This window comes from Chiloscyllium plagiosum, unplaced genomic scaffold, assembly GCF_037043375.1.
Source record: "Chiloscyllium plagiosum isolate Xiang-an unplaced genomic scaffold, Cpla_swu_hap1 HiC_scaffold_23, whole genome shotgun sequence".
Lineage (NCBI taxonomy): Eukaryota > Metazoa > Chordata > Chondrichthyes > Orectolobiformes > Hemiscylliidae > Chiloscyllium > Chiloscyllium plagiosum.
In genome coordinates, this window is record NW_028270161.1 from 23,612,870 (window position 1) to 23,635,803 (window position 22,934).

Genomic DNA, 22,934 nt, shown 5'->3' on the forward strand with positions numbered 1-22,934 from the left:
TCCATGTTCCTGCTTTTCTCCATAATCCTTGGTTCCCTGACTGATCAAGAATCTCCCTCAGCCTTATATATACACAAGGCCTCCTCCTCCACAGCTCTTTGGGGCAGGGAGTTCTAAAGAATGACAACCCTTAGAGGAAGAAATACCTCCCCATCTCAGGCTTACAGTGGGGAGCTTTTATTCTGAGACTCTGCCGTCTAGTCTTAGAGTCTCTCATGAGGAGGAACATCATCTCAACATTGTGGTGAAAGGGTTAAAATTATGTCCCAATACATGTGTGAATCTTATTATGAATATGTTACCGGAATGGAAGGTGTTGCTTAGTCTTGCCCTGTTGTTCGCATGAATGTTTAGATCTCGAAAGAGTATATAAGCTGGGAAAGTCCCCAGTTCGGTAGAGTCTGCTCCGGGTTACGTCTAACCGCCGAGCGTGGGTTGTTGGCAACCGCTCTACGAGAACTGACGGCTCCCAGTTCGGTAACACGTAGAGTGAGTATAAAACCAGACCCGTTGTAAGTACGAGACCTGGTTGTGGCGACGCTGCGGGGAATAAAACACTTATATTCTAGCAGACTCGTCTCTTGGTCGTTTGTTCTGTGTCAGACTACTTTCCTGCGAGCCTGATCCTTGAAAATTCTTTAAACATTTTTGGCGTAGTCGGCAGGATCAATCGCAATTGAGGAAAGATTTTGATACAGAACAATGTTTGGGAAAAAGGCTAAGAAACCAGAAGAACAAACTGTGGAGGTCCCGACCGTCCCGGGATGGCATGGACCGTGGCATGACGTGGCAGTTTGTTTGAGAAATGGTGGGGGGCGACCGGAGAACTGGGAGGCCGAGGGCGTAGGAACCCCAGGGTCGCTGCTGTCCACCCTTGAGAAGATCTCAGTCCTGCCGAAGAACCCCTTGCCTGGGGTACAGCGGAGGATGTGGGCATGTGCGGCGGCTTGTAGACAACAGTCAGACAAGCGCCAAAAAGCTGAAGCAGAATTAGCCCTCCTGAAACATGAGCAGGGACTCAGTTCGGGAAATGCCTCTATGTTGAGGCAGGAAATTATGAAGTTAAAGGCTGAATTGACAGCATTAACTGAACTAGCAGGACGAACTATTATGTATCTGTCTGCTAAGAAACGGAAAGAGAAAAGGAAGGTCCCTCGAACCCCGGACCCAGTACAAGTACGGGAGTTTGTAGCCCAGTTAAATAATGGGGATCGATGGGATATCGACCATTGGGACGGAAATATTTGGGGAGATTCAGATGATCTGTATGAAGATGACCCACCCGTACTCCAGGCTAAACCAGTAGTTAGGAGAAAACAAGTCCAGTGACGCCTCCCGGTGCAGCGGAAAGTAATGTTAGATGGGGAAGGGAATCCCATACGGAATGAACAGGGGGAGGCAATTATGCATGAATTACCGCGGGCTCAGCCTCCTGCGGAATTTTCTGAGCTGACAGAAGACTTCACCACTGATGAGGTGATGATTTCACACTATATTGATGACATAATGATACAAGGAACAAGCCAAAAACAGGTTCAGGAACTGCTGGACCGACTGGTTCAGCATATGCGGGGATATGGATGGGAGTTCAACCCGGCCAAAATCCAAGGTCCCTCCCAAACGGTAAAATTCTTAGGGATTGTGTGGAACAAAGGTGAAAGAGAAATCACTGAGAAAGCTAAGAATAAGATTCAGGCCTTTGCCGTCCCTCATACTAAGAAGGATGTGCAGCAATTTATTGGTCTATTTGGATTCTGGAGACAGCATATTCCCCATTTAGGACAAATTTTGAAACCTTTGTATCAAGTTACGAGGAAAAAGGCAGCATTTGAATGGACGGAGGCCCATCAAACTGCGTTTGAGATGGCCAAACAAGCCATACAGCAAGCTGTATCTTTGGGAAAGATACAGTCAGGACCTGTGGAATTGCAGATCTCAGCCCAAGGGGATTACGCCAATTGGAGTTTATGGCAAAAACAAGGGAGAACTCGTAAGCCATTGGGATTTTGGTCCCAGAAATTGCCCCCGGCAGGGGAACGATACACCCCCTTTGAGAAACAATTGTTATCATGTTACTGGAGCTTGGTGGAAACTGAAGCTCTAACTATTGGACATGAAGTGATCATGAGAACAGCTATTCCTATCCTCCCGTGGGTACTCAGTGACCCCACTACCCACAGGATAGGAACCGCCCAAGAGAGCAGCATTATCTAATGGAAATGGTACGTGTCAGAAAGAGTGCGGACTGGACAAAAGGGAGTGTCAGTCCTGCATGAGCAAGTGGCGGAGGCCCCTGAGGAAGGGGAAAAGCGGTTTGAGGTGATTGAGTATAAAGAATCACCCGTCAAGATGGGCAAACGGTATGATGAACTGACCCTGGATGAACAAACCACGGCTTGGTTTGTAGATGGGTCAGCCCAATGGAAGGCAGGACAACGTAGATGGAAAGCTGCCGCTTTTAATCCGAAACAAGGTATAACCCTAGAAGAACTAGGCGAGGGGAAAAGTAGTCAGTGGGCAGAATTAAAAGCAGTACATATGGTGGTCATGCAAGCGGGGGTCATGGGAGTTTATTTGTTTTCTGACTCCTGGTCAGTGGTTAATGGCATGACCCAATGGATGCCAACTTGGCAGGCCAATCAGTGGATGATTCAGAATAGGGAGGTATGGGGTAAACAATTATGGGAAGATATATGGGAGAAGGCTCGACATCTAGATATATATATTACCCATGTAGACGCTCATACATCCCGAAATGATGCGGAAGCTTTACATAACCGATATGTAGACGGCATTGTCCGAGCCATGAGTGTACAAAGGGGCACCTCAGTGGACTTGGCTAGATGGGCACACCTTAAGGCCGGACACTGGGGAGTGCAAGGAACCTTGCAGTGGGCTCGAGATCGGGGAATAGATCTTATGGTAGATGATGTCAAGACTGCAGTAAATCAATGCGAGCAGTGTCAGCATCAACGGCAGGGAGTGCCCCAACATATGATGGGACATATACACCGAGGAGAGGGACCGGGACAGAGCTGGCAAATGGACTTTGTGGGTCCATTACCTTCCTCACAAGGATGTAACCATATATGTACAGCTGTGGACACTATGTCTGGGGTTTTGGTAGCCCATCCCTGTCGACATAACAACCAACAGGCTACCTTACGGTGTTTAGATTTGATCGAACAATTTTATGGATTGCCCATACAGGTCCAGAGTGACAATGGCTCCCATTTCACAGGAGGGATGGTGAAGCAGTGGTGTCATGATAACCATGTGGAGTGGATTTATCACGTGCCCTACCATCTGCAAGCTGCGGGACTTATTGAACGAATGAACGGGCTTCTAAAATCCTCCCTGCGAAAGGCAGGAGGATGTAATAATTTAACAGGTTGGAAGAAACAATTGATTCGGGTAGTAAAGCAAATTAATAACCGCCCATTGGGAAACGGGGTGACGCCCTTGAATCGGATGATACGGGTGTGTGATACCCCAAAGGCACAGCCTATTAAAATGTGGAAATTTGCTAAGGAAGCTAATATTCCCGTAAGGGCCACACCGGCTTCGGCTGGACTGGACTTACGAGCGTTAACTACACAGACTTTGGTCCAACAAAAACCTACGGTGATTAAGACCGGATTAGGATTGATTTGTCCCCCTGGAACCTATGGGCATATCCTCCCGCGATCGGGATTGTCACTAAAGGGGATTGATGTAATGGCAGGAGTAATTGACGCGGACTACCAAGGAGAATTGGGAGTAGTCCTGGTCAACATCACATCTGAACCTTATGTGATACAGAAGGGAGACAGAATAGCACAATTAGTTATTAAACCATGTAACCTTACAATGGTGGAAGAGACGGGAGCTCCCGTTAAGGTTACTGAGCGTGGGACGGGGGAATTTGGGTCTACTGACACTAAGGGTGCCAAGGTATGGGTACGCCAGACAACTGGTCCCCCCAAACCGGCAGAGATCATAGCCCAAGGAAAAGACAGTCTGGTCACCATTATGTATCCTGGGGAATCAGTCTGGAGGAGTGTGCCAGCTCAGTCGTTGGTACCCTTATCGAAACAAAATGTAGGTTGGAAAATTAGTAGTGAGGAACGACAGCAAGATGATTTTAAGTGCGTGGCAAATCAATAGTGTACAATTTTAGATCTCACGAGTGATTGTCAAATGTATACTTGTGTACGATGTTATAAGGGGAGAAATGTAACTTTGATAACCCCTAACTGTACATTGATGTTGAATGCAACAGTGAATATGTGTCATTGGAATATAACCGCTCGTGAATGTGAAAGCTCAAACGGGACACGATGGAACATCACGACTGGAGATGAGGACATCTGGATCAGCAATGGAACAGTTATTCAAAACCGGACTCGAATGTTATGGCTGATCTTGGTGCGCCCTAACGTCTCTGACGCGCACCGCACACAGTTGGCTCCCATTATGTCAACTTGTCAGCAGATGGCCCAGGCAGTACTGCACACTGATGTTCACTGGCAGGTGCGGCTGCCGGCTATCCCAGAATGCCAACATAAGAGGAGGCGGCGTGCATGGTATGACACTCTACTAGGAGGTGCAGGAACTGTCATGGGTATCTCAAATGCTATTGACTCTGAGGTAACCCGTACTAAATTATCCAACACAGGACAGGCTACTTCACAAGGGCTGCACACCATCGGGAGATGGATGCCTTCTGTGATGATGACTCAAGAAGAAACAGCTAAAATATTGATGCAATCCCTACAATGGGAACTGAATGTTTGGAACGCTACTCAACAACTGTTTGAGAACATTACAGCTCAATTAAATTGGACTGCCTGTCATATTAACATGTTGCATGCACAGATGCAGAAAGAACGATTCTTGCGCACGGTAACATCCCCTAATGTACAAGCGTGGAGGGGAATATGGAATGTATCTGAGAAATTGTGGATGATAACCCATCCAGAAAGAACATGGTGTAACGCAACTATGTGTAGAGGATACTTTGTTACCATGAATGTAACCCACACTGTTACGGTCTGTCGATATTATGTATTACCAGTGATTACATCTTCTGGATATTATTTTCTGAAGACAAGGGGGCAGTGGTTTAGCCCAGATACCAATATTACCTATGATCTGTCCGCTTGTGAACAGACTGATCAGGGAAAAACTTGCCTACTGATGGACAGATATCGGGACCCTTGCTTGACTAAGGGAACGGCCCTGTGCGAATGGACTGTTGAAACTCCAAGGGACATGATGTGGCAGATTGGGCCACACACGCTCTGTGTGGCTACCAATAACCCACATCCTACGCTTCCCACAGTACCGTTCTCGGGATGCCTCTCAAATGTCTATCAGTGGCAATGGCAGAATCAGACCTATCTGTTAACCAATTATAGCAGTGCTCACCACTTTACCAAGATGCAGTGGAAAGTGCTGATGAATCCTTGGAACATTTCCCTGGATCGGTTTAAGCAAGCATTGGACCGATCCGAGGAGCTTAAGCAGATATTACGAAAGCATCAAACCAATGTCACCAAGGTTACAGTGTCTACCTTTATACATGGACAGGAGGTAGTACACGCTGCCCATGTAGTGGAAGTAGAGTCAGCTCATCATTGGTGGGATATGTTGAGTGGTATGTCCTCCACTGCGGGGAAGTTCCTATTCCCACCCTTATCGATCCTGGTAGGAGTCCTGGTGATCTTAACATGCTGTAATATCCTGACTTGCTTGTATATTTGGCGTGTACGTAGACGCTTGTTGGAAAAAATATATATGGGCATGATGTAACACATGTATTGGGCCAATCAGTGGAATGTGGTGAAAGGGTTAAAATTATGTCCCAATACATGTGTGAATCTTATTATGAATATGTTACCGGAATGGAAGGTGTTGCTTAGTCTTGCCCTGTTGTTCGCATGAATATGTTACCGGAATGGAAGGTGTTGCTTAGTCTTGCCCTGTTGTTCGCATGAATGTTTAGATCTCGAAAGAGTATATAAGCTGGGAAAGTCCCCAGTTCGGTAGAGTCTGCTCCGGGTTACGTCTAACCGCCGAGCGTGGGTTGTTGGCAACCGCTCTACGAGAACTGACGGCTCCCAGTTCGGTAACACGTAGAGTGAGTATAAAACCAGACCCGTTGTAAGTACGAGACCTGGTTGTGGCGACGCTGCGGGGAATAAAACACTTATATTCTAGCAGACTCGTCTCTCGGTCGTTTGTTCTGTGTCAGACTACTTTCCTGCGAGCCTGATCCTTGAAAATTCTTTAAACAAACATTTACCCTGTCACACTCCTGAACAATCCTTTATGGTTCAATGAGATCATCACTCATTCTTCTAAACTCCATTGAGTAGAATCCCAAACAGTTTGGGTTTTGCTCTTAAGACAATCCCTCCAGGGATCATCCTCATGAACTTTTCTCTGAACTGCCTTCACCAAAATGACATCTCTCCTCAAATAAGGCAAGCAAACTGCTCACAGAACTCCAAATATGATCTCACTAGTTGCAGTAAGACGTCTCTACTCTTATTCTCCCAGCCCCTTGAAATAAGGGACAACATTCCATTAATATTTCTGATTACCTGCTGACCCTGTTGGTGAGCTTTCAGTGTTTCATGCACAAGTATTCCCAAGACCTTTTGTGTTACAGCTTTCTGCAGTTTGTCTCCATTTAAATATTCTGTTCTTTTGTTCTCCCTTCCAAAATGAACAACTTCACATTTTCCCACGTTATGCACCATTTGCCAACCTTTTGCATCACCTATCAATGTCCATCTGTTTGTATCCCTCTCACATCCTGCCTTCCCACCTAATTGTAGGAGTGAGTTGATGGCGATAATCCATTTTCAGGAGACAGCAGAGTTCAAGGCATGTGGTCATTTCTTCATGCAATGACCAGGACAATGCAGGGAGAGGCCAAAGGCTACCCTGAATCTGGCCTTAATGTGAGGCCCAGTCGCCCTTTGAATTGTCAGCTCAGATCAGAAGAAAAGTCAATGACACTCTAATTTTAAATGGTCTCTTGTACATTTTTCTTGTTGCATTAATTTGGCTGCACATTCTCCCTCCCCCTAAACATGACTAGTTAATGGGTGTTTCATTCTCCAACTTTAATTGGATTTTTAGTACATCCCTCCATACTAATAATTACTCTTTGCTGTGATCTGATCAGGCCATTTTAGTCTGTGAGAAATTGAGCTCTTTATAGTTCTCTCAACTGTGATATCTGTGTGGGCTCTCTTGGACAAGGCTGTAACAGTCTTCTTTCAGGTTTCTCACAATTCAAACGTTCTTACATACTGTGCTTCTTACAGATAAGGAGGCTTCTCTTCAATACTCCTAATTAGTTTTTAAAACCTTTCTTTCTAATGTTTTCTTTCATGATTTTTTATGGATGTTTGTTAAATTTATAATTTACTTGGAAACTGTATCTATGATTATATCTTGAAGAATCTTAATCAAAACCTACTTGTATTATAACTGAACAGAAAAAATGTGAAAGAAAAGTAACTAATTAGTGTGAAATCTTTCAGGATTTATCATAAAACAGGGACAGAAAATGGATTAAGACTGGGATATGGTGTCGACTGATAGAATGAACATCAACAGCATGTATAATACTGTTGTGTCATGATGTAATGATGAGATCGACAAGGATCGCAGGGGAATCTCTGGACAAGTCAATCCGTAAAGAAAGAGTTCTTCTGGAAAGTTCCATTGACATTGGGAAATGAATACGATTACACATTCACAGGTTCCATTATCTCTTAAATCTCATCTACAGTATTCCCTGACACCAATACTCCTTTTTCAGGACCTTCTTATCTTTAGGATAGCAAAGAATGTTGCATATCCAGTCTTACAGTGAAAACAAGCAGTCATTGTACTCTGTGCTGATACCACATGAAACAAATGCTTCCCACATTATACAATGTATGTTACTGCAAAGCTTGTTGGGGTTTTCAGCCATTTTATGCTGTTCTGTCATGGGCAGCCCTAACATTAATGTTAACTGTAAATATAGCTACAGTACGTTCCCTTCCTTCCCCCAAGTCATTAAGATATATTGTCAACAGTTATGTTCCCAGCACTGATCCCTATGGTACCTCACTGGTCATAGGCTGTCAAATAGTGAGCCTTGCATAAGAGCATCCACAGACAATGCATTGTTCTTTAATAACAAGAAGGTTATTAAATGATAACAACAATTACATTTAGTCAGGAACAATTACTAGGACCTGAGGGAGCTGTTACAGATATAGTTGCTCCCTCTATAACCTGGAGCAGAACTCTTTGTCTCCATCCACAGACAGTGTGTGATGTCAGTAGAATGGGTAGAGCCAATGTGACATGAGTATTAACCCTTTCAGAACCATCACGTTTACAACGCATAAAACACATACAGAAAATGGATTAAGACTGGGACATGATGTCGACTGATCGAATGAACATCAGCAGCATGTATAACACTGTTGTGTCATGACGTAATGATGACTTCGACCAGAGTCTCAGGGGAATGTCTGGACAGATCAATCCGTAAGGAAAGAGTTATAGAGTCATAGAGATGTACAGCATGGAAACAGACCCTTCAGTTCAACCTGTCCATGCCGACCAGATATCCCAACCCAATCTAGTCCCACCTGCCAGCACCTGGCCCATATCCCTCCAAACCCTTCCCATTCATATACCCATCCAAATGCCTTTTAAATGTTGCAATTGTACCAGCCTCCCCCACATCCTCTGGCAGCTCATTCCATACACGTACCACCCTCTGTGTGGAAAGGTTGCCCCTTAGGTCACTTTTATATCTTTCCCATCTCATCCCAAACCTATACCCTCTAGTTCTGGAGTCCCCGACCCCAGAAAAAGACTTTGCCTATTTACTCTATCCATGCCCCTCATAATTATGTAAACCTCTCTAAGGTCACTCCTCAGCCTCCGACGCTCCAAGGAAAACAGCCCCAGCCTGTTCAGCCTCTCCCTATAGCTCAAATCCTCCAACCCTGGCAACATCCTTGTAAATATTTTCTGAACCCTTTCAAGTTTCACAACATCTTTTCGATAGGAAGGAGACCAAAATTGTACACAATATTCCAACAGTGGCCTAACCAATGTCCTGTACAGCTTAAACACAACTTCCCAACTCCTGTACTCAATACTCTGACCAATAAAGGAAAGCATACCAAATACCTTCTTCACTATCCTATCTACCTGCGACTCCACTTTCAAGGAGCTATGAACCTGCACTCCAAGATCTCTTTGTTCAGCAACACTCCCTAGGACCTTACCATCAAGTGTATAAGTCCTGCTAACATTTGCTTTCCCAAAATGCAGCACCTCGCATTTATCTGAATTAAACTCCATCTGCCACTTCTCAGCCCATTGGCTATCTGGTCAAGATCCTGTTGTAATCTGAGGTAATCCACTACACCACCAATTTTGGTGTCATCTGCAAACTTGCTAACTGTACCTCCAAATCATTTATGTAAATGACAAAAAGTAGAGGACCCTGTGCAGATCCTTGTGGCACTCCACTGGTCACAGCCTCCAGTCTGAAAAACCACCACTCACTGCTTCTATCTTTGAGTCAGTCCTGTATCCAAATGGCTAGTTCTCCCTGTCGTCCATGAGATCTAACCTTGCTAATCAGTCTCCCATGGGGAACCTTGTCGAATGCCTAACTGAAATCCATATAGATCACATCTACTACTCTGCCCTCATCAATTCTCTTTGTTACTTCTTCAAAAAACTCAATCAAGTTTGTGAGACATGATTTCCCACGCACAAAACCATGTTGACTATCCCTAATCAGTTCTTGCCTTTCCAAATACATGTACATCCTGTCCCTCAGGATTCCCTCCAACAACTTATCCACCACGAGGTCAGGCTCATTGGTCTATAGTTCCCTGGCTTGTCCTTACTGCCCTTCTTAAACAGTGGCACCATGTTTGCCAACCTCCCGTCTTCCGGCACCCCACCTGTGACTATAGATGATACAAATATTTCGGCAAGAGGCCCAGCAATCACTTCTCTAGCTTCCCACAGAGTTCTCGGGTACACCTGATCAGGTCCTGGGGATTTATCCACCTTTACCCGGTTCACGACGTCCAGCACTTCCTCCTCTGTAATCTGGATATTTTGCAAGATGTCACCATTTGTTTCCCTACAGTCTATATCTTCCATATCCTTTTCCACAGTAAATACTGATGCAAAATACTCATTTAGTGTCTCCCCCATTTTCTGCGGCTTCACACAAAGGCCGCCTTGCTGATTTTAAGGGGCCCTATTCTTTCCCTAATTACCCTTTTGTCCTTAATGTATTTGTAAAAACCCTTTGGATTCTCCTTAATTCTATTTGCCAAAGCCATCTCATGTCCCCTTTTTGCCCTCCTGATTTCCCTCTTAAGTATACTCCTACTTCCTTTATACTCTCCAGAAAGTTTCGCTGACACTGGGAGATGAATAAGATCACACATTCACAAGTTCCATTATCTCTCTAATTCATCTACAGTATTCCCTGACACCAATACTCCTTTATCAGGACCTATGCAGTGCTTATTCAGAGAGACAACATCTCCAGATAAGGGCTTGGGGGAATGTCTGTGTAGATCAAGCAGTAAGGAAAGAGCTCTTCCAGAAAGTTCCATTGACATTCAGAGGTGAATAAGATCAAACAATCACAAGTTTTGTTGTCTCTCTGTCCCTCAATGTCACTCCTGAACAAACCTCGATTGTGTTCCTATTTGAAAGCTGCCAGTGATTGTGAATGGACCCTGTTCTTTATAAACAGATTCAATCTCACTGCTGCTATTGCACGAAGGAAACCTCCCAACAGGGAGAGAAATGGGGTACGGATGGAGCTCCGATCTGGTATAACAATCTTGTTCATCGGATCAAATGGTAAAATATTTCGCACATCCATGTGAATATTATTCACTTACTTTGGAGGTGTTTAATACAACCTAATTGTGACAACATTGTAAGTATTCTCATTGCTAACATTCATTAATTTCTGACCTTCGAAATGCATTCACTTCCAGCCTGATTACAGGGGTCAGGAACCATGAGTACAGTTTCCTTTCTCACTGAGCTGTTCCAGTGCCATGTTGTCCAATTTAATGCGTAACTCCAGGAACATTCCCATGGTTTCCAATCCTTTCTGTGCTGAGCTGTCAGTCTCTGATTGGTCAGCAGGAATTTGGACATCATTGATTCTTGATTTAGGATCAGAATTAGGTGAGAATGTCATGATGGTTGGCACAGACATGTTGGGCTAAAAGACTTGTTCCTGTGCAATTATTCTCTTCTATGTTCAGAAAGAGCCGTTAATTTTACTGCCGGATATGATGGTCCATTTGGAGATCAGTGATGTAGGAAGAAAAAGAAAATCTGTGTCAGGGCAGTGGGAGGGATTCAAGTTGGAAACTCTGAGAGGACAGGGCAAATATGTTTGTGTAAAGACAAAGCACATAAGAACGAGGAGTAGGAGGAGGCAATTCACTCTTTAATTGTATTCCCCTCTTTAGTCAGTTTGAGGGCAATCCATATTGTACACCATGGCCATTTAATCAGAGACTGGATATTTTGTGGTTCTCATCTTAAAGTGTTTCATTATTTGGAACATCAGAACTGAATATAGTCAAAGGAGAAAAGTGGTAAACAACAATAGTCTGTTTATTTTTAATTAAAGGTATACTGCCAGAACATTGCACCAGGCAGCCATCTTGCCACCACACACTCAGGGGAACAGAACGACCTAATTGAACAGACGAGACATAAAGAAAGTAATTCAGACCCTGGAACTTGGATTGACCTGCGTAACATGCACAAGGTAAAACTGCGTGTTATTACAATGGAATCACACTTTTGTCTAGTCATTAAGAAAACCAATCTGTGCTCATTCTTTCAATTAATTCTCTGATTCTCGCACACCTGAGCTTCCAGGCTGTTTGACTGTGTGGAGTGTCTCACTCACTATCACTTTTGCTGCATGGGAATGGTCCTGTTCAGGTCATGGGAGTTGTTCACTAATTGGGGTTCTGGATCATTTCATTTGTCTGTTTTAAAGTTTTTTTTAATGGCCTACTTTGTGCCTTTTCAAATCCAGAGAAAATTCTCTGAGCCACATTATTGCTGATAGCTGCTCTCAGTCTCTTGTTAAGAACTAAGGGGAGACCACTCAAAACATTCTTAAGCAGGCAGCTCAGACCATAACTTTGTAATTTGAAAATTACCCAGAGTAAGTTAACGAGGTTGATGACTAGATTTTAAAACAGACAAAAATTTATTCACAAAATAATGCAATGAAACACAAAGAACAGAATAAAGAACCTCTAGAGAGAATGCAACCTGTCCAACCAGACTTAAAGGTGCTGTTCCAAATATACACAACAGTCCCAATAAGCAAAATCCCTTTAAACACCAGTATAAATGGTACACATGCTTACAGTTTGACGTTGAAGGGCAGAAAGAGAGAGAGAGAGAGTTTCCACAAAGATCCCTGTTGAACACCTCACCACTTCAAGACTGAACTAAACTGCTCAGCTCAGCTAAAGAGCTGACCACTCCCCTTTCTTCATACAGTCCACTTCTAAAACATGATCACTTTGTCTTGAAGTCTCATCTGTTTACATATAAACAAACTGCCTCTCAAAATCCTTTTCATCTCTGTACCAAATCAGACAGGTCGGAGCCTGGCCCAGTTTATTAGCCCTCTGAAAAAAATCAAGGACAGAGTATCCTTGAGCCAAGGAACAGCTTTCAGGGAAAAAAAAGGGACCAACTTTGTGAGACGCTGCAGAGCAGATGGCCATTTTCCAGCCTCCTGCCACACTGCCACCTTAGCTGAAATGGTGTAGATTGTCCAGCCACCCCGAGCTGTCTCCTGAGGTCCATTCTCACACCTACTAACTCAATGATTTCAGTTTCATCTCAAGCATCATTCGCTGTAAAACTTGTCCCTTTTCCTCACTGGGTCTTGAAAGTCTCTCCCTCTTTTTCCTTTTCTGTTTCCTGAAACTCTCACAATCAAACAAGAAAAGATGTACTTACCAGAAAGCAGATGTTGCGATGGCTCATTAGCATGCAGATTGTTGTATGAGTCTCAGGAAACAGGGTAAGATATTTTGGACAAGAATGAGAAATTTCTTCATTCAAAGGGTGGTGAAGCTGTGGAATTCACTACCAAACAAAGCTTATAAGGCCGTTTAGTGAGTGTGTTTCAGGAAAGAAATAGAGTTCTTGAGGATAAAGATCTCAACTGGTGTGGGAATATGGCATTGAGATGGAGGAATGGCAATGATTATATTGAATGGCAGAGTGGGCTTGATGTGTAAAGTGGCTTATTCCCCCTGTTTTCTGTTTTCGAACTGCAGACTTTGTATAGTTTTAAAGCAGGCAGATTGACTCAAGTTCAGGGAATATTCTGAGGAATTAACCAGTAAAAGTCAATTGCTTGTTTGAAAGCCCAGTGTGTGTCTGTATTCTTGTGCGTAATGAAAGCTAATAAATTAGTACAAAGGTTTTGATTTTGTCCAACAGATACGACATGTGCAGTAAATATGTTTTCAAGTGTGTTATTGACATGGTGAGGTCTGAGCCAACCTCTGATAACCGCATATTGTCTAAGCTTTTTATACATCTCCTCGAAAAACTTTGCCATTATTTTTACTGGAGTAAACCTCTCATAGTCATCCTTTCTGTCTTCCTCTTACTTATTCTGCATGAAGCTTCTGCTTATCAATGAAAGACCTGAGATTAGCAAAGGAAATGCTACATGATCTGCAGAATACACTGTCTATTTGAATTTGGTTTTACCATGTAACTAGACCACTGGGAACACTTGCTTGTTAGTTCGTTTCTCCCCAAGTTTACAGTTAATCTTTATGAGGAACTCTTGATTTATATCCTTTGTTGTGTAATATAAATCAGGACCCACTAACCAAATGTGCTTCACTGTGCAATTTACAAGAGTCGAAGCTCCATTGCAGCTTCTAGAATTGCAGGATTGATAAATATTTCCTGGTTCCTATTTTTAGCTCCACATAGATCACGGAGGAGATGATGGGCCAACACAAAGGTACGTTTTTAAAGAAAAAATCCAAAAATGCCACATTATGGTCAAAATGTACTTGACCCCAGTAACGATTCCAAAGGTGAGATGGTGAACTTCTTTGCATCTATGGTACACTTTATTGGAGAATATCGAAGGTGACTCACTTGAATTTTGCTATTTGCCAAAGAATTCAAACTTGGGCAAATGCTCCTCACTGATCTGGGATACTTCTGCCTTTTAAAGTTTCTGCTGAAGAGATGATGATGAATGTTGGCGCCAATAGATTTATATGGTCTAACCTCGCACCTGTTGACACTCTTCTACATGAGGTCGTGTTGAAAAGTTGGTTTGCTGCAGTGCCTTGGAGTGGCTCAAATACAATTAGGAGAGCTGAAGCTCAATATTCTGAATTCTCCTTACGACAATGTCTTGTGGCTTGCAAGTAAGCAATGCCAGTTTAACACTAACTTACCACACTTGGCCATGTATTATACACAAACTTCATGTGACAATGACTCAGATTGATCAGAGAAAATTGTAAATTCTGTATTTCTGTTGTCATAATCTGTACTTCAAAGTTTTCAAACATCTAATGGTACGGCAAGGCTTTCTTCATATGAACTTTTTAAAAAAGTCAGTCATTTTGAAATGCTGGGTTGTTTCAAATACTGTAGTATTACTATAATCGTGAAGCGAATGATGTACAATAACCATAAATACAAATTTATAGGAGTGGGCCCTTGTGCCTACTCTGTCATTTATTAAGATCATAGCTGATTTGATTTCTTTATATTCTCTCATGGATTGTGGGCTTTGGCTGGACCAGCTAATATTGCCAGTACCTAGTTGCCCTTGAAGGTTGTGGTGAGTTGCAGCAGTCTGTGTGCTGTAGATAGACCCATAGTGCTACTAGTAAAGGTAATGCAATTGAATGTCGAGGGAAGATAGTTAAATTTTTCTTTGTTGGAGTTGGTCATTGCCTAGTCCCTGTATATCTAAGGGGTCACAAATGGTGCTGAGCATTATGTAATCATCAGGGAATATCCTCACTTCTGACCTTGTGATAGAGGGAAGGTCATTGATGAAATCACTTAAGGCAGTTGGGCCCAGGATCCTAACCTGAGGAATTCCTGCAAAGTTCCCAAGACAGTAATTTTGCTAAAGTTCTTTGGAGCCACACTCAGTCAGATGCTGGCTTGATGCAAAGGACAGTCACTTTCATCTTACCTATGGGATTTAACACTCTTGTCCATGTTCAGACCAAGGCTGTCATGAGGTTCAGTCTTAGTAGCCCTCTTTGGAGGGTCGGTGTGGACTGGTTGGGCCGAAGGGCCTGTTTCCACACTGTAGGGAATCTAATCTAATCTAACAAATGCTCTTTGATTGCACTGTTAATCACCCTTTCTTTACTGATTTATTACGGCTTTAATTCCACTTTTCTGTCTACCTTTTATATGTTTCAACCTCCTGTTAGTCAAGAATCCATTTAGTCTGGCCTTGAAAATATTCAATGACCCAGCTTCCACTGCTTTGAGGATGATAATTTTACTGATCTGCAACTGTCACACACATGCTCCTCATCTCTATCGTAAATGGGTGACTCCTTATTTTTAAATTGTGACTCCCCCGCCACAGTTTTAGTCTCCCTCAAAAGGAAAAACGTCGTCTCAAGTGTCAAGTCTCCTCCAATTTTTATGTTTTGATAAGGCCACCTCTTATTTGTTGAAACTCCAGGAAATCTGGGTTCAATGTTTCTGTCAGCATTTTGGACAAAACTTTCATGTGTTATAATGCATTCTCCAACATTCCATTTGCCTTCCTAAGTGCTTGCTGCAGCTGCACCCTAACTTTTGTGATTTATGTACCAGGTGACCCAGGCCCTCTGCATTGTAGAGTTTTGCTGTCAATCTCAAATAATATATTGCTTTTTGATTCTTTCTGCCAAAGTGGCCAAGTTCAGATTAATCCAATGTTTTATGGTGCAAACTTTTCATCTAGTTACATAACTGATCTAAATCCGTCTGTATAACTTTTTCTTCTTAATTGACCTTACTCCGAGCAAGTTGCAATCACAGCAACCATACATTCAGTCTTTTTCCAAGTAATTTGTGGATAGTCACTTATTATTACAAAATTTGAACACTGAAAAAAGGCACATTTTATTGAAGATTTTTGTTTCTCACTCGTTAATTGACAAGAATACCAAATAACATTTATGCTGCATGGGAGGAGAGGACAAATTAACTGGCAAATGGACTGTGGTAGACATGTTACCATGGAGAATGCATCAATTAATGATTGACCGTTAAATGACAGTCTTTAAATTTTAAGCCAGAGAATTTGACTGTAGACGGGGCATTGACCTGAGAAAAGAACTAGTGAATGACCAACATTCATTTTATTCAGTTGAAACAGATGCAGTGTGCGTATGTGCACTTTGTCCGCAATGAACAAGGCCCACTACATTACATGTATCTATCTTCCAGTGCCCAATTGAACAACACTGAGTCGAACTAACAATCTTAAATTTGTTATCAACATAATTCTTTGTGCCTTTGTTATTATCTGCAATTACAGAATCAGATTGAATATTGAACACTGTTGCGAGTGCCCAGTTTACGTGAGATTACTCTGGAAAGATAGGTATCTCATAAGTTTGAGCAGCAGGCGAAGCTAGCTGTTTTATACTGCTACAATGCAGCAGCATGTGAGTGATGTTTGCTATTAACAAGATGCTTCCATCAAGCCAAAAACATGTTCTGCCCATCACACAAACCAATAACGCGATGTATCAGTTTCAATGCCAGGTACGAATGTCCATTCTAAAGCTTAACATGTCATATCTACACATATCCCTTCAGTCGATATAAGAAGCGATGTACTGACTGTAGCCAATCAGCCCACATTTGCAAAACCTGCAACACAGTGTCCAACATTAAATATGATTCTGTCATGGCCTAATCCTGAGTGTGGCAAGATTTATTTTCTCAACCAATTGAGGATTGTCTGTTGGGCTCACAGTCACGTGCTCCTGCTGGGATGTACTGAGACTAAAGGCAGGTTAGAAATGTCCATCCACCATAATCCAGTTCTACTAGAAAGAAAGTGTTATGTCCATTTAATATGGAGCATAAATCAAGTATAGTTAAAATTTACATGGAAATGTAACAAGCTGAACTTCTTTCAGCTATGTAGCTTAGCCTTTAATAGTCAGAAATAAAATTTTAACAGAACTAATAAATTATTAGACAAATTGTGGTCTCAGGTCTAAAGTAAAATAAAGCCAGTTGATTCAAACCCAGACAGCTGTCTTTCTGCTTACAATGTGTTCATCATGACCATGTAATACAAGTCAACTTTAAGATCCAGCCCACCTTCTTTATATCAATCTTAAAAATTGCAGAGCCCTGACTATTAGTTGCCCAATCAAATAGCATTGAACATTTACTCTTCAATTTTTAAAAAATATGATTGGAACAAGTGTTGATTAATTTATCACATTATGAGATATGTGTATTTCTGTAAATTAAGCATTCATTTTAATTCACCCAGGAAGAATATGGGTGAATGAAATATGTAAGAATGGAATGTTCTTACTCTACGTTTAGATAATTGAAAGCAGCATATAGACTGTAAACTTATTTCATGACTGATTTTAATAAACACAGCAAAAAAACATTTTAATTCCACTTAGGTAGTTACAAATATTTCTGTGGCACTCATGCGATTGGGTTATGTTCTTTATATTTTTCATTAGTAATAATAGATGTAAGTTTTGGCTCAAATCCAGCAAATAATTTTAAAGAGGGATTTTCTGCTGACTGGCTGCAAAATGTTCCCGTTTTACAGGGTGGGCTTTGCTATTACTGGTGAGAATGCCAAGTTTCTCCAATTTTTTGTTCTTGGCCTGCATGTACGTGGTGTAGTTTTTTCGCCTTGTCTGTTTGGCAATGTCACATAATTGTACTGATGTATCCTGTGTGCAGGCTGTGAGTGTTGGTTCCATCTGAATTTCAAGGTTGTGGCGCCTGCTGTAGAGTTGGTGCACGAGATGATTGAGGAGTTTGCGAGAGGTGCGGTTGCAAAGTTTCTCTGCGTCGTCTGTGCTGTAGGTCGACCTAAGTGGGTTCGTGATCCGTAATCCTTTTGGGATCTTTCCTGCTTGCCTGCATTCCTGTAGAAACTTGATGTCTGTGTCGATATGTGCAATCTTCTTGGAGATCCTCTCCACTTTAAGCCGGCGGTTAGTGGTGTCGATAGTAGTCATGATTTGGAGATGCCGGTGTTGGACTGGGGTGTACAAAGTTAAAAATCACACAACACCAGGTTATAGTCCAACAGGTTTAATTGGAAGCACACTAGCTTTCGGAGCGACGGTCCTTTATCAGGTGATAGTGGAGGGCTCGATCGTAACATAGAATTTATAGCAAAAATTTACAGTGTGATGTAACTGAAATTATACATTGAAAAATTGATTGTCTGTTAAGCCTTTCATCTGTTAGAATACAGTGATAGTTTCACTTCTTTCATGTGTAAATCACAAAACCTTTTTTTTTAAGTTGCATTCTCGGGTTAGCTGTTAACAATGGTGATAGCTGGACAATATGTTGAAGGTGTTGGCCCCCTGTGTTCTCTGTCTATGCCATGATGTTTAGATTGATTCTAATCTAAAAAGTGAGATAACAGAGTTTTACATAAATTCATGCAGTTTTTGAGCTCAGAGTTCTACAGAGTTCTACATAATTTTTGCTATAAATCCTGTGTTACGATCGAGCCCTCCACTATCACCTGATGTATACTGGGAATAATACTGCACTCAGAGAATTGAATACAGGGAATAACAGTGTAGGCAGAAAAATATACACTAGGAGTAACACTGCATGTGTTTGAATGTGCACTGGTAGTAACAGTGTATAGATAGCAGAAAGTACACTGGGATATATCACTGCAGACATAGGCATGTACACTGACAGTAACACTTCAGTTAGAGGAACATGTACTGTATGTGATAGAGGGGTAAGCTGCACAATTAATCTCGGCAAGCATAACTTTCCAAAGTTGCTGATTAAAACCTATAGGCATGGATGAGAAATTGTGGTTGAGATTGTGCTGTTGACAGTGTGCAGATGCCCAGATCTTCACAGTGTCAGTGATAATGGGAGACAGTCATTTGAACGCGAGAGGCATTAGGATTTGAAACAGCCTCATGTTTCTCAATGTGACAGAGTCATCCTGCACAGCCACCACCACCTTCTGCACTGAGGACAAAACAAAAGCCATATATTTTAAAATGTAGAATTTCTGAGGATGTGCTCATCACTGGCTCAGCCTTTATTTATTGCCCTTGAGGTCGTAGCAGTGAGTTGGCTCCTTGAATCACTGGTGTAGGTATTGTGAGGGAGGAAGAATCTTAATCCAGTAACAGTGAAGGAATGGCAATATAACTCAAAGACAGGATAGTGTGGAGCTTGAAGGGTAACTTGGAGGTAACAATGTTCCCAGGTACCTGCTGCCTTTTGTTCTTCCAGATGTAGAGGTTATGAGTTTGGAATGTGCTATCAATGGAGCATTGATGAGTTGTTGCAGAGCATCTTGTATATAGCTCATACCTTTGACATTGTGTATCAGTGTATGGAGGCACTGAATGTGGAAGTGGTGAATGAGGTGTCAATCACACAGAATGCATTGTCCCTGATGGTATCAAGCCTCTTGAGTGTTGCTGGAGCTGTCCTCATCCAGGCAAACAGGGAGTATTTCATCATAGACCTGATGTGTTGGAGGTCAATTGTCTTCACTTTAGGTCAGCATCACAAGACTTCCTCAATCCAACCATCTTCAGCTGACTCATCAATGAGTGTCTCTCCATCCCAAAGTCAGAAGTTTGGATGTACAGCAATATGTTCATCGCCTTTCATTATTCCTCAGGTACTGAATGTAGGAACATAAAAACAGGAGAAGGCCATTCAGCCTTTTGAGCCTCCTCCATCATTTAATATGATCATGGCTTATTGAACCCTTCACTGCCTCTTCCCCACACAATGCCCTTATATTTTCTATCGTGGTGTTCAGAGATCTATCAATCTCTACTTTAAACTTACTAAATGACTGGGGCAGAGAATTCCAACGATTCCCAACACATTTACAACTCCTCAGATATGAAATCAGTCTTTGTCCAAATGTTCCAAGACAATGACAACATCCAGGTTTGTATGACAGCTCGCAAGGAACTTTCATGACACACATTCATGAGTAACCATGTACAAAAAGACAGAGTCTAAACATCAGCCCTTGACATACACTGTAATGGACTTCCCATTGCCAAATCCCCCGCTGTCAACATTCCTGGGGATTAGTATTTACCAGAACCTGACCAAGACTCACCATACAAATACTGAGACTACAACAGCAGGTCAGAGGCTAAGAATCATGTAGTGAGAAAGTCACCTCCTTACTCCCAAAACCTATCCACCATCCATCAGGCATCAGACAGGAGTCTGTTGGAATACTCTCCTTTTGCTTGGATGTGCATCTCCAATACCATTCAAGAAGCTGACACTAACCAGGGCAGAGCAACCCATATGATTGGCACCATATCCACAAACCATCACTCCATCCACCACTGATGCACAGTATCAGCAGGGTATACCATCTACAACATGCATTGCTGAAGTTCACCAAGAATCCTCAATGAGCATCTTCCAAACATGAAACCAACAAACCTAGATGGACAAGGCCAGCAGATGTAAAGCAACACCACCACCTGCATGTGACACTCCCTGCCACTCTCCAATTTACGTTATAAATATATAACTGTCCCTTCAGTGTCATTGGGTTAGTATTTTGGAACACTCTCTCTGACAGAATTGTCACTGTAACCACAGCACATGGACAGCAGCAACTCAAGAAGACAGCTCCCAACCAACTTCTCAAGGGTAGCTATAAATGGGTAATAATAGCCAGCTCAGGTCATGATGCATACAGGCCATGAATTAATTTTTCAAAGTGTAGGAGATACATTATCCAGAAAACATCATCCTTACAAAATCAACCCAGAAGAAATTAAACCAAGTGAGAGAAGAGATCAGGTTTCCCGTGGAGTTTTCAAGAGAGTCGCAGAAGCTGGAGCTCATCAACTGTGGTGGTGCAGAAACCAAGCTGATCACCATGACTCTGTCAATCATTGCAAAGTCAAAGAGGAACAAAAGGTAGCTCTGATTGGAGGATTGTACTGAGAGGGATGGACAAAAACTACTTGTTACAAAACATCTCTGGTTAAAAGGCTATTCGGCATTTCCATTAGTTAACATTCTAGCTGAAGGATTTCTGGACAGTTCAGATCACAGAATTGACTCTAGTCTGATGGATCACCTTTTATTTCATGAATTAATATGATTGCCTTTAACTGAAAGAGAGGCAGACACGGTACAGATTTGGATTTAACAATGAGACAGAAATTTATGAATCAAAACAAATGAAAAGAAACAAAACAAAACAAGCTCCCAATTGAAAAATTTGAAAAGAATTGGGAAAGCAAAATCCCATCAACTTTCCAAAACCATCACATTGCTCTCACTAAAAGAATCAGAGAAATTCCATCTGTATCAAATCCATTGGTTTGTCTGAATTGCTCCTTCTCAGTTCCAGTCCTATGAGCTGGGAGATCTTTTCCTTGACACCTCACACAAATGAGAGCACAGACTTTGCTACTCTTGAAAATCTGCAGAATTCGAAACAAACTCCGAATCTGAAGGTTCACAGTCTTTCACTGAGCTAACTTATTTCCGGAACTGCTCTGAGCAATTCCATTTCTCTGGAAGAGACTACACTTGACCCTGATCCCAGTCGGGTCTTCTTTCATCCACCAAAAAGCTCCTAAACATTTTTTTTTAAAACCTTATGATCCGAGACTCTGCTGAGGTAATGTTTTTATTTTTTCTCTCTCCAATTGTAAAACATCCACAGTATAAACAAATTTCCATTAACACCACAGGAGACAGAGACTGGTTTAAAATCATAGTTCTAAAAAAACTGATTCGTTAACCCCCTTCAGAAAGACAGACTGACATCCACATATCATCAGTTTCAAATCCAAACTGAAGAAAACAGATATTGATATGCATCAATCACACATTTGCCTACTTATGCTGAACGTGGATTATCGCTTGTTGTGATATTGCATGATGTCTCCAAATTCCTTAGTGCTGCAACTTCCTGCTGTCTTATACAATTGAAATAATATGTGGATCCTATATTCTTCCTGACAAAGTGCGTGCCCTCACATTTCCCATCTTATACCCCATCTGCCAAGTCTTGGCCCACCCATGTAACCTGCCTATATCTCTCTGTTGACTCTGTGTCATCCTCTGTGTCATGCTCACATACCTGTCTCTTTGTAGGGCACATGGAATGTTCCTCGTTCCAGTCCTACTCAGGTCCCTCCCCACTTCTCTTTCTCTGGTCTATCAATGATATTGTCGGTGTTCCTTCCCTCTCTTGTTCACAATCAGAAATATTTCTAAATTTTGCTTCCAATTTCCACGTAGTTCTCACCTTTCCCTGGTCCAACTTGGACTCCTCCTTCCCTTCCTCCACATTTCTGCTTCCATTTCTGGGGAAATGCTAGTCACCAGTAGCCAATGCAAACCTACTGGCTGCTGTTAGCTGCACTTTGCAACCTCATACCCTGCTTCCCGTTCTCCCAGTTTCTCGATTCTGATGATGCCAACTTCCATGGGGGGGGGGGAGCGGGGGGCCTCAGGGATACCCACTTGGTTCCTCAACCCAGAATTCATCGTTACGTGGTTGACAGGGCACTGAGTCTTGTCTGACCCATATCACGTTCTTTTGCCCTCGGTCCTTCTTTTCCAACCACAAA

At 42.3% G+C, this 22,934-nt stretch overlaps 1 protein-coding gene across 1 annotated transcript; it reads left to right on the top strand.

Annotated features, from left to right (window-relative positions):
- The first annotated feature begins 596 nt into the window (after positions 1-596).
- LOC148145838 (uncharacterized) lies at positions 597-6,249 on the top strand. The gene is given in 2 exon segments (XM_087999287.1): positions 597-1,623; positions 4,207-6,249. Coding segments are annotated over 2 exon segments (2,508 nt in total). The 5' UTR covers positions 597-702; the 3' UTR covers positions 5,794-6,249.
- The last annotated feature ends 16,685 nt before the right edge of the window (positions 6,250-22,934 follow it).